At 41.2% G+C, this 11,856-nt stretch overlaps 1 protein-coding gene across 1 annotated transcript; it reads right to left on the minus strand.

Annotated features, from left to right (window-relative positions):
• Window positions 1-11: 11 nt before the first annotated feature.
• rab33ba (RAB33B, member RAS oncogene family a) lies at window positions 12-11,215 on the minus strand. Its single transcript, XM_023417794.2, has 2 exons — window positions 10,559-11,215; window positions 12-4,789 (listed from the first exon to the last, which is right to left on the minus strand). The coding sequence occupies exons 1-2, from the start codon at window positions 10,784-10,786 to the stop codon at window positions 4,289-4,291; spliced, it is 729 nt and encodes a 242-aa protein (XP_023273562.1). The 5' UTR covers window positions 10,787-11,215; the 3' UTR covers window positions 12-4,288.
• Between the last annotated feature and the right edge of the window lie 641 nt (window positions 11,216-11,856).

An 11,856-nucleotide genomic window follows, 5' to 3' on the forward strand; every position in this document is an offset into this window, starting at 1 on the left:
ACTCCACAGTGTGACATATTGAGGGAAGTTTATTGCAAGGCTACACGTGACAAAACCATTGCAGGCGTTTCCCTCTTCCACTTGTAGTTTCATTCATTCATTAGTCACTTTGTGAATTAATACTATTCTGTCATTGATGTTTTTCTTTCAGCGTTTGCAATGAGAGGTACAGTAGCAGTGTTTGTGGTTCATGGCTGCAGTGAAATGAAATGACCCAGTCCAGTGTGCGGGTATCAAAAACAAAGGACACTTAAAGAACAGAAACCAAAATCTAAAACATGACTTCATCCTCTGTCATCACACACAGTCCTCCATCCTGCATGGACAGCCTTTGAATAGTGAGTCCTGAGAGAAGGCCATTTGGTTTGAGCAACAGTCCACATTCTTCAGGAAGATGTAAAGATAGAGCGTAACCAGCAGAGGAGCCAGGAGACCAGATGTGGCCATGACAACCATCCATGACCACAGAGACAGAGCTGCACACTAACAGACCGAGGTGTCATGGTAACAGCCTTTATCATACAACACACATGCCAAACATTTTATTACAACTTTACACACAGGCTGAGGGTTGGGTACAGGCTTGTACATGAACAGGTGCATACCACAAACCCTCACACTGTGGGCACTGTCTGAGTCACTGGCTCACCTACACAGAACTATATTATCCAACAGCCTGTTCTTGTGTGTGGGGGGCAACTTGTTCACTAATCAGAAGGTAAGTGGTTTGATCCCCGGCTCCTCCAGTCCGCATGTTGAAGTGTCCTTGGGCAAGATACTTAAGCCCAGATTGCCTGTGATGGCTGTTCCATGGGTGTATGAATGTGTGAGTGAATGTGGCTTGTACTGCAAAGCGTTTTGAGTGTTCTATAAGCCTACAAAGGCTTACAGGGGGACTGATTGGCTGATGTGGTTTAAAGGAGTACTCTTAATTCTGAAGTGTTCACACATGCTGCCAGTATGCAGAGTTAGCTCTGGTGCTGGATGCTAACAGGTACTATCACTCAAGACAAGGTGTCTTCAATTATACCTGCAATCACTTGGAGGCAGCGAAAACACGACGTGTCATCACATTTTAAGTTCTTATGTTCAACTTGTGGTCATACAGCTGTTTATTTCCACATCCAGCTGTTATCGATGATAGATGATTCATGTGTATCTCCTGATGAATCTACAGTACAGTACAGTATTCCCTCTCTTTTAGCTCCATGTATGATCACCAGCTCCTCCTTAGCTTTCTTTAGTCGGTCTGCTGTTTGTATGATGAGCAGTTAGAGGACAGAGGCTGTTTACAGTTGAAAACGAGGCCATGAGAGTGAACCAGACCAGTATGGTTATGTCTGAACATATGCTTGGTGAAGCTGAGAGGAGCTGCAGACTGTGATAATTCTCTGTAGGTTCATCACTACCACAAACTCCTCTCACATAATCATCATTAAAATACAGATTAAAGCTGCATTAAAAAGGCCGTTTCTTTTGGTTTCCTGTCAGGAGCAGGTGGAAGCTGACAAGAACTTCAGCCATCATTGTCTTTATAATATAAGAGATCCTCTGAACAGCTACGTCTTAATGACAGACTGGAGGCTATAGTGAGGAGATGGGCCAGGGCTAGCTGGTTAGCATGTTAACTTCAGTAGAAGAAAAGACATGATAGTTAACATTGGTCTTTGTTTCCACCTCTGGAGACAGCTGTTGGTGAGTAAAGGAATGAAGTTTGATGCTGAACTATCAACGTTTCTTCTAGAATGGTAAGTAAACAGATGGTAATGCTAATGTTAACTATGTAGCAAAATAGCAAAACTTACATATAGCTGATTTAAGCTTTCCTGCTGCTTTCTGTTGGGGGGAACCAACCTCAGTCATTAACAATAACAGCGCAGTGTGTAAGTAGTGAATTGGTTGAAATGCTGAATACTGATTGGCTAGAGCTGACTGCTGATGCAATGATTTGACTTTTTGTCTCCTGAATGACTCAGTAACTGTAAATAAACTAGTCTTGAGAAACAGTGGCGTTGGCCAAAGACGAGGGGTTTCCACTCATCACTTAAGCTTTGGTGATGTGAGGTGGAACTACCATTAGCAACTAATCTGTTACAGTGATTTTTTATTTCTCACATTTGGACCTCTCCTGGGCCAGCCCACAATAATGACACGGCTTGACCTGATTGGACCAAACCAAATAAGATGAAACATCTTTTCAGCTGAATCAATCTTACTCAACCCTGAATTATTAACCACAGCAAAACAAGCAGTTACAGCAGGGGCCCCGAAGGCCGGAGGCTCACTGGGTCACTGCAACTGGTTTCTGGTAATCTGATTAAAAGTAGGGGAGAGTGGGGTAAGATGTGCCAGCGGGTAAATTGACTCACTCTTGGCAACCATGCACTTTTATCACATAACAATGTGACCATACATTTTAGAACCACGCATAATTTCTGCCAGACTGTGAAAAGGAGAAGCACATGGAAGGAGTAGTAAGCACTACTTTACTTTAAACTCTGTTTTTGGCTTGTCAAAGTAAATTTTTAGCATATCAGATGTAATGGCTGCTACATCAAAGCCAATTTATCTGGGTCTAAAAATATTTATGATGCATGTTGGTGATTTGCCAATGTATAATACGATGCAAATTATTTAGCTAAATATTAGCCTGAATTGGTAAGATAGCAATTTTTTTTTTCCAAAATGGCGGCTATGGGGCAGAGTGAGCCAAACGCTGTGGGGTAAATTGGTTTCTAATATTTCTATCCTTCTGAAGTCTGTGCAGTGACATAATTGCTTCCTGACCTCCAATGACGGTGCAGTGTCTCGTAGCTGAAAGCTCAGCAACAGAATGACTGCTTGGTCAAAAAGGGTAATGCTGAAAGCGGTGACCATCTTGTTGTGACATTACAAAGTTCCAGAAGTCCTGACGGCTCGTTTTAAGCTCAGTTTCTGAATACAGGCTGTTTGCATTGCTCTGTGTACTGAGCGCTTTGATACTTTCACAGAGTTAATATAGAACCTAAACCTGAGGCCTGTACTACGAAGCAAGTTCAACATACCCAGGATAACTTTTAGTTTGACCTGTAGGATTCCTGAAAGAATTATGATTTCCAGGTATCTGATTGGTCAGTAGTTGATCAGCTGTTGATCCTCTGAAGTTAACCTGCACCGGAGCAGGTTAGGAGCTCAGCATAAGTTACCATGGTGATTTACCCTGGTAAGAAGTGAACCATCGTCGCTAAAATGAAAACCCAGAGTTACCCGAATAACCTCAAATTGTGGTTTGTACTACAGGCCTCTGCTTTATAATAAAACAACACATGGACATCTACCTTTATACTATATGGACCTTTAAGTGAGTGACACGGTTAGGTATTAAAGCAGCCACACTTAAAGGCACCCTGTGGTGGCCACTGTGGAACAGGTCCCATTGTCATCCTCACACTCATTATAACACAATATAAGTTCTTGTCAGGGATATCAACATTATTGTTGAAAAGAACCTATATTGTGTTTAGTGTGTCAACAACTCGGTCAACATGCTAAGAAATTTAGCAATGTGTTAGCAGAGGCAGGAAAGACTGCTAGCTAGCAAATAAAGTGTTACAACACAGGTTTCAACAATATTTACAATACTGTGTGATGCTAATATTTTCAAAAACGAAACTGCACTCAATGTGTTACTGAATGTTAACACGGCTCTTTGTTTACAGGGCACCTGTAATGAAATGTTAGAATTAAAACCAGATCGACTCCAACCAACCATTGCACATTGTGTTCTGTAGTAATGACACGGGGGCTCAGCTCAGCACACCTTTCCATACGATGTAGTCAGTCATACATTAGCACAAACTATGGCCTAAAACAATGTTGCAGATTGTGTGTTATTACACACAATCTATCGTCTAAATGTGTTTCCATGACCACATGAATATAACTGACCTGAAACTTGGGTGGTGCAGGCTCAGGACTGACAGAACCGAATCAGATTTTGGCTACTTATTCAGGATCATCTCCATGAACCAACAGTAGATTTTGGCAATCAAAACAACAATCACACTAAGAACTGCCCAAAACCATTGAAAGCCATTTATGAAAATCAAGCCCAAGCACTGGAAAAATTGATCATTTTCAAATGGAGACATTCATCTATGTGCTGTTCTGATTGTGAAGCCATTTTTCCTCGATCCACTATTTCTCTATAGACCTCCTTTCTTTCCTCAGCTCCATCCAATTTCACTTTCATTGGCCTTGTGCAGCCTGGAGCTGAAGTGGTCTCCCTTTTTTCCTCTATGTTCCTCCCTCAGCAGCTGCTGCAGCCCCAGCTCCTGGTCCCATCACCCCCATCATGTACCCCCCTGATAAGGTTGATGGTGCCCCCTGATCCCCCGGGCGGCTGGCTCAACACCAGAGGCTTCTGAGACTTCAGCTTGTGGGCCACCGTCATAAAGATAGCCTCCACATGGTCACTGTTTCCACTGCCGTGGCTTCCATCTCCTTGGCTGTTTGGGTTTTTAGCAGATGTCTCGAACACGGGCATGGAGTGAGCGTCTGCAAACTGCTGCGCCACGTCTGTGCCCACCTGTATGGAGTCTTGGAGGTCACACTTGTTTCCAACCAGGATCCTGGGGACCTCTGTGCCCAGAGCGTGCTGCTTGCACTCCTCAATCCAGGCAGGGAGGCTGCGGAAGCTAGCGGCATTGGTGACGTCATAGACAAAGACAACAGCGTGCACGTTGCGGTAGTAGTGCTGCACCATGGACTTCCTGAAGCGTTCCTGGCCTGCAGTGTCCCAAAGCTGGATCTGTGGAGGTCAAAGTGGAAATGGATCAAATCTCACTGGAAGACCCAAACCAATGATGAATGAATTCTACTAACAAGTAGTGTGTATGTATTGAAGCCTGATCTGTCTTATTGCTTTGTCAAAACTGGCTCTCAGGTCATGGCAAATAAAATGAACCCACAAGAAGGAATGGATATGAAGATCAGTGGCATCAGTCATGTAGTATGCATTGTGTGGGTGCTGGAGATAAAATAGCAATAGAAACAAATAGTAATACATTGGGAAAGAGTTTTCCAGAGGGCAGAGATTTCAGAGTGGCTGGGAGTGTCAGGCCCAGGAACTCCTTCTGTGAGCTGCCCCGCCTACCTGCACAAAGACAAGACATCTAATACGCACAACTAGGGGCCACCACAGAGCTCCACTGTTGGCCAAAAACTAATGAAAATACACCAATGAGCCACATAACACACTGATGGGCATATATGTTAAAATATAGAATAACTTAGGAAACTACACCAAACTCCTTTCAAATATATATGGAAATTTAAATAAAGATTCATACATTCATCAATTTGTGGTCAGTAACCTATTCCTGTCATTAGTGCAGCCAGCAGGTTCACTTTTAGTTAGTGCACTCACTTTCTGCAGTTGGAGCCAATAGATGTTGAACAAGAGATACTTTTATTGAAATTACTGCAACACAGAAAAGAGAGAAGATGCTGTGTACAACCAGAGACAGTAGAGAAAGGAGACAGCGCATTAAAAATTACTTCCTGTATCTCCTTGTCATGGGTTTTGACACTGCACCACCCCCTTCAGGAGACTAGCAGAAGGTCTGAGTCTATTTGCTCCAACAGGAGAAGTAAATGTGATGACAGATTATGATTCTTTCGACAGTTAACGAAATAAATCAATATTATAATAGTTTTTTTTTTCACAAGCCACAGATATTCCAGACACTAAAATGTAATTTTTCAGACAAATAAAGAGTAAAATAACTTTATTTGAGACCTGTTTCTGTCTCCGCAATAAACTCTCCTGAGTTTTTTGGTTCTTGCTTCACTGCTGCAGTAGAGCTGATGATGTCGCTTTAAAACCAGACAAACAGAAGATATATGTGAACCATGAATTAAAAATTACAACTGAAATAAAACTTGTGTTTCTTTGCTTAACAATACCATTATTATTATTATTATTACATGGACAAGATATTTATCATTGTTAAAAAATCCCCAAAGCTTTGTCCAGCAACAGGCTGTAATAACAGGAAAAACATATGTCTTTTCGTTCTCAAAGGATGCATTCTGTATATTATATAGATATTAATATCGACTACTGTCACATTTCATATCAGCAACTAAGGTGTTGCTACCTAGGAGACAGGTAGTATATTTCATACCACTGGCACTGATTGTAATGTATCTTAGTAATAGAGGATTTTTGATTGAGCTGATTGAGTGGCATGGAATAGACATGCTACTATGAGGGGCTGTCAGGGACATTATCTAGTATGCAGGGCTGTCAGGGACATTATCTACAATTGCCATGCATATACATATGAAACCATACGCGTTCACATACTATACTGAAAACCTCATACAAATACAAGTTAAAAGGTTTTACACACACTACTGAAACCCTCTCACACACACAACTGAAAAATTATACTCTCACATACACTGAACTGAAAGGGTCTCATATAAACTAGTGAAACCTTTTACATGTACAAATGAAAAAGTATGTGCTCATATATACAACTGGAAACCTCTTGTAAACAGCCTGAATGGTATACAGAAACTGTTTGAAACATATTACAGAGCAGATTAAAATATCGCGGTCTACAGTTTAACAGTTATACAGGTTGAACAGGTGTACTGATAAAGTTTTGCTTTTTACTTGCAAAGGTTTTATTGCACTTAGTTAAAGTAACTATGAGCGGAGTTCACATCAACTCGGTTAATCTCCAGGTTATTTGTTTCACGTCACCGTTTTGCCGTGACACCCGTGTGCGTGCACATGACACACACACACACACACACACACAGATACACACACAGAGCTGGGGCAGATAGATTCTGCAGACTAAATGCAGAGTTGGGGGAAAATTTGTGTTTGTTTAAAAACTGATCCGTAGAGATCTTCTCTCAAAAACAAACAGACCTAATTAAAGCGGTAAAAACACAGTATCGCAGTTCCCGTTAGAAATCTGCGTTTCTCCGACAGACACAGGACGTCAGGAGGGATAGAGTAGCCCGCTGGAAATGCTTTAATATCCGGCCCTGTGTCACGGCTAGACTTGCAGACATGACCTACGTACAGTGCTTTGCACACAGTCTGAATCTCGGCACTCAAATTGCCAACAGTGGTGTGACTACTTGGCAGGATCAGACATGTAACTTTTTCAGACGCAGAACCTTTTGCCACCAGCTAAAGCACAAACAAGTTCCCAAGTTTGTTCTGAGTCTGAATGCATAAAAACAAACGGTATGTGTTTATGCATATAACATTGTGTGTTCTTTATGAGAGTTTTTCTAAAAATAGACTATATTGGAAAAAAAAATCACAATATCTTGTATTGTCACACCCTTTCAGGATATATATATGGTATCGCCAGATTCTTGCCAATACACAGCCCTAATGCAGACGATGTATTGGTCACAATCATGAACCCAGGTTCAGGTTTACGTCTACTTATGGAAATATTGGATACGTACGGGACATTTTCAGGGTATGCCCTCAACATACATAAAACTCAGGTTTTGACATTTAATTACACTCCCACTCAAGAACTTATCTGAAAATATTGTTTCAACTGACACTCATCCCACATCAAGTAATTGGGAGTAAGTTTATCCAAAGATCTATCACAGTTATTCAATATTAACTATAATAACATTAATAAAAAAATATATGATGACCTCAATGGGTGGGGCCTGCTCCCTCTAGCCCCTCCCTCTGAATTAGATCGTTAAAATTAACATTTTCCCTAGATTATTATATCTTTTTCTATCACTCCCAATAGAAATCCCTCAGGAACAATTTAGAGAGTGGAATAAGCAAAACTCCCAATTCATATAGGATAAAAAGAGACCAAGGGTGAAATTCTCTACTCTTCGGTTGCCAGAGCAGGGGGTGGGCATGGCCCTCCCATCTTTAAGGGATTATTACTTGTTGGCACAGTTGAGACCTCTTGTACTCTGGTGTAACCCATCTTATGTAGCCAAGTGGAACAGTGTAGAGTTATCTTTAACAGACATGCCAATACAGTCCCTGCTTGCCTGTGTTGACAGGCATAAGGAAATATTACGATGTCGAGTCACTGGGTGAATTTATCGCTAAAAGTATGGGTGGAAGTAGTTCAACACTTCCAACTCCAAAGAGAGGTTCAATTAATTAGATGGCCAGCATATGACCCTGACTTCATGCCAGTTTTGCTAGACTGCAGATACAGACATTGGATCTATTTTGGCATGACTTCCATATGCAAGATGGTCAGCAAGTGGGAGCTTAAAAGTTTTGAAAATTTATGTCAGACATAGGGGTTGGGAGGACAGGACTTCTATAGATATTTACAGCTCCGCGATTATTTCTGTAAAAAGGTGAAAGGTGTCTAATCCAAGAGAACTGTCAACTGTAATTCATATATTTATTTATGCTAGCAACTCGGGAAACAATAAAGGTCTTATAAGCAAGCTATATCATGGCATCACATTACTGAACAAAGATACTACGGGCTATGTAAAACAACAATGGGAAAAAGAACTGGACATTGAAATAACACATGGACACATAAAACATGTGGCTTCATGCTTGGAAAATACAGTCATCCTCCACCAACTCCCGGACCTGGAAAGACTTCTGCTGGAAAAACTTGATTCGCTTTTTTATCACTCCTAAACAGAAGTCTAATCAAACTGGTACACAGCTACCCTGCTGGAGGGAGTGTGGAGGATTTATTGTTGATCAGACTCATGTCTTCTGGTCTTGTCTGTCTATCCAGCCTTTTTGGAATGGTGTAGCAGCAATTATCTCAAAAATCCTGGTATTTGATGTCTATATATCATTCACATACCTTTATCTGGGACACATCCCTGATGGACTAAGCAAAGACAATACCTATCTCTTAAAAATCATGCTGTCAGCAATTAAAAAAGCTGTTACAAAATGCTGGCTTCAGAAGAGCTGTCCTACTGCTGGACTCTTTATTAATGTTGTCAAACATCTGCATCTTCTAGAATAGATGACTTATGGAAAAAATGGTGTGTTTATTTAGCCAATGAGAGAGATTCATTATAAGTATGGTTTGTAACTCAATATTCTTCTTTAAATAAGGCAAATATGCCTTTGTCAGTGACCATCCAATGATCTCATGTCTGTTTGTCCTATATGTTTGTTATTGTCAAAACATATCCATAAATATTCATAAATAAAAAGTACAAAAAAAAACAAGACAAAACAAATGGAAACCTCTCATAAAAACTAGTGAAACATTTTACATACACAACTGAAACACTCTCACGTACACAACTGAACAATCTCATATACACAATTGAAACATTCTTACACACACAACTGAACACTCTTTTGGTTGAACCCCATGGTTTTTGTTTGTTCCATTGGTTTTACTGTAAAGGTCAGGCTTTTATTTTGAAGTATAATGATGGTAACAACCTGGACCGTGTACTTTCTTTATGTAATAACTAGTCGTGTAGTGAATGCACTTCGCCACAGCTTTTGCAGAGGAGACAGAACCAGACTCCAGGACTTAAACAATGAACGCACGGCCATTTACAGGTACAGTAAGTGAGTTAACTCTTAAGTTACGTCTGTGTTTGTGATCTCGTGCATGACCTTATAGCATTTACTTTTAGTTTTCCTGCCATCCTGTTTCAGTTGTGTGTGTGTGAGAATTTTCAGTTGTGTGTGAGTGTTTCAGTTGTGTTTGTGAGAGTGTTTCAGTGTGTATGAGAGTGTTCAGTTGTGTGTGTGAGTGTTTCAGTTGTATATGTAAAAGGTTTTAACAGTTTATATGAGACCTATCAGTTGTGCATAAGCTCATACTTTCTCAGTTGTTTGTGTGAGAGGATTTCAGTAGTGTGTAAAATCTTTTCACTTGTACATTATGTGTGTGAGGTTTTCAGTAGTTGTATATGAATGAGTATGATTTCATATGTGTATGTACACATATGATAATTCTAGATAATGTCCCTGACCTCATATGCTACCGAGCATATCAATCACAGTTGTTGTGGTCTGTGTCGCTGTGATGTGTAGTTATATTTTGTTAATCCAAACGAATAACTTTAAGTCTAGATAGTATACTTTAACTACTTTGATTTTAATTATTCTTATTTGAACATGTCTCTTGTGAGGCTCCAACTTTTTTTGAGGGACAACAGTAGATCTCTAGAGCAGCCCTTTAGTATGCATTTGTTCGCTCACTGCTGTTCACAACTAAAAGTGATCATCTCACTGGTCTTAATGGTCTTAGTGGTTTTGCACACAGAGGCCAGTGGACCAGAAGAAAAATAAGGCCCGGACCTGTCACTCCCTTATTTATGACTGACATGCCCTTGAGCAAGACACTGAAGCTTCAGTGGAGCTGCTCAGCTGTCCACCACTCGAGTTTCATGATGCTTCTCTCACAGTTAAACATCTGCTCTCTCTTCTTCTATTGTCTCTACAAGGTGTGAGACATCTCTATGACACTGGAAACCACAGACTTAACATCTGCATCTGGACTGTATCTACAGAGGTTTTCATACAGTGACCTGTGACGTCAGTGCACACCTTGATTTTCTCGCTGTCAATCTCGACCAGCCTCTCCCTGAAGTCCACCCCGATCGTGGCCTCGGTCTTCTCGGGGAACTTGCCAGCACAGAAGCGGTAGGTGAGGCACGTCTTTCCGACCCCCGAATCCCCGATCACGATGATTTTAAAGATGCGTGTCCGCGGCGGCGGAAGAGTGGAGCCAGTCAGAGACCCGGAGAATCCAACCGCCGACCCGCTCTCCGCCATATCAGACCGACAGGCTGGACGAACGGCAGGCAGAGCTTTCTTCAGCAGCGGTCCCTGTAGCTGCTGCGAGGCGGTGGGGGGGCGTCGGTGGAATGCCTCCTCGGGGTCGGTCACCGGTCAGGGACTGAATCCAGAGACGTTAGAGGTTCCGTGCGTTTACTCGACGTTCAACAGCTCTCTACCTGCGAACCAGTGCATCCAAGTAAACACTCCCAGTCCACAGCTGTCAGCCACGTACTGTGTTGTCAAGGAAAGTCTCTTCTCGCGAGATACATTTATGCAGCGTTCACTGTCCCGTGGGAAAGAATGTAAAGTCGAGCTTCATTGAAGAATCTGTCAATTAAATAGAGTTTACCTTGGTTTTGATTGCACGAACACCATTAATACACAATGCTATCCGGTTCAGATGGCGTTTCGTACAGCTCTACTGTTCACGTCTCTTTTCACCTCAGAAATCAGATGATCCGACAAAAGCACCGCCCTCACTGACTGTGTTGAAGAGCGACATCTGCTGGTACAATGACAGAACAGCTCCATCTATGGAAAGTGACACAAGTAAGTAATAACACTTTTACAGGTTTTCACTTTCATTAAACATAATTCCATATTCATAAACTAACTGGAACTCCATTAATCATCAATTTTAGCACAACTATATTGTTGAAGACAGCTGTGGAACATTAACTCAGCTACTGTGTGGTACAAACTTGAGATATTTGAGTATTTCCCCGTTATTAGTTCTACTTCACTTTATTACACTACATTTAGGATATTGCACAGCTTTGGTTACTAGTTACTTTGCAAGATTCAGAATCTTACTTACGAACCAGTTAATTCATTATTATTGTAGATTAAGCCACCCAGCAGTAAAGTAGTTGAAATTAGCTCAATCTTTACCAGCTGCGTCATTTTCCTGGAAAACTAGAGATGAAATGATATGTGTAAGGTTGTATTTGTTTTTTCTTTTGGCAACTTTGTTTTTAGGATGTCAAGGATGTGTCACACAGTGAGGTCAAGTTTGGGTTTGTCCTGTCTCCATGTCTTGTCATTTCCTGTTTTATTTTGAAAGG

Source organism: Seriola lalandi, unplaced genomic scaffold, assembly GCF_002814215.2.
Source record: "Seriola lalandi dorsalis isolate HSWRI2012SDOR001 ecotype SW California unplaced genomic scaffold, Sedor1 jcf7180002054578, whole genome shotgun sequence".
NCBI classification, from domain to species: Eukaryota; Metazoa; Chordata; class Actinopteri; order Carangiformes; family Carangidae; genus Seriola; species Seriola lalandi.

Bases quoted from the DNA above. Each gene is read 5' to 3' on its own strand.
- rab33ba (XM_023417794.2), bottom strand. From the start codon at position 10,786: ATGGCGGAGAGCGGGTCGGCGGTTGGATTCTCCGGGTCTCTGACTGGC. The intron at 4,790-10,558 runs GTGTGCACTGAC...TGACCTCCACAG, and splicing joins TTGACAGCGAGAAAATCAAG to ATCCAGCTTTGGGACACTGC.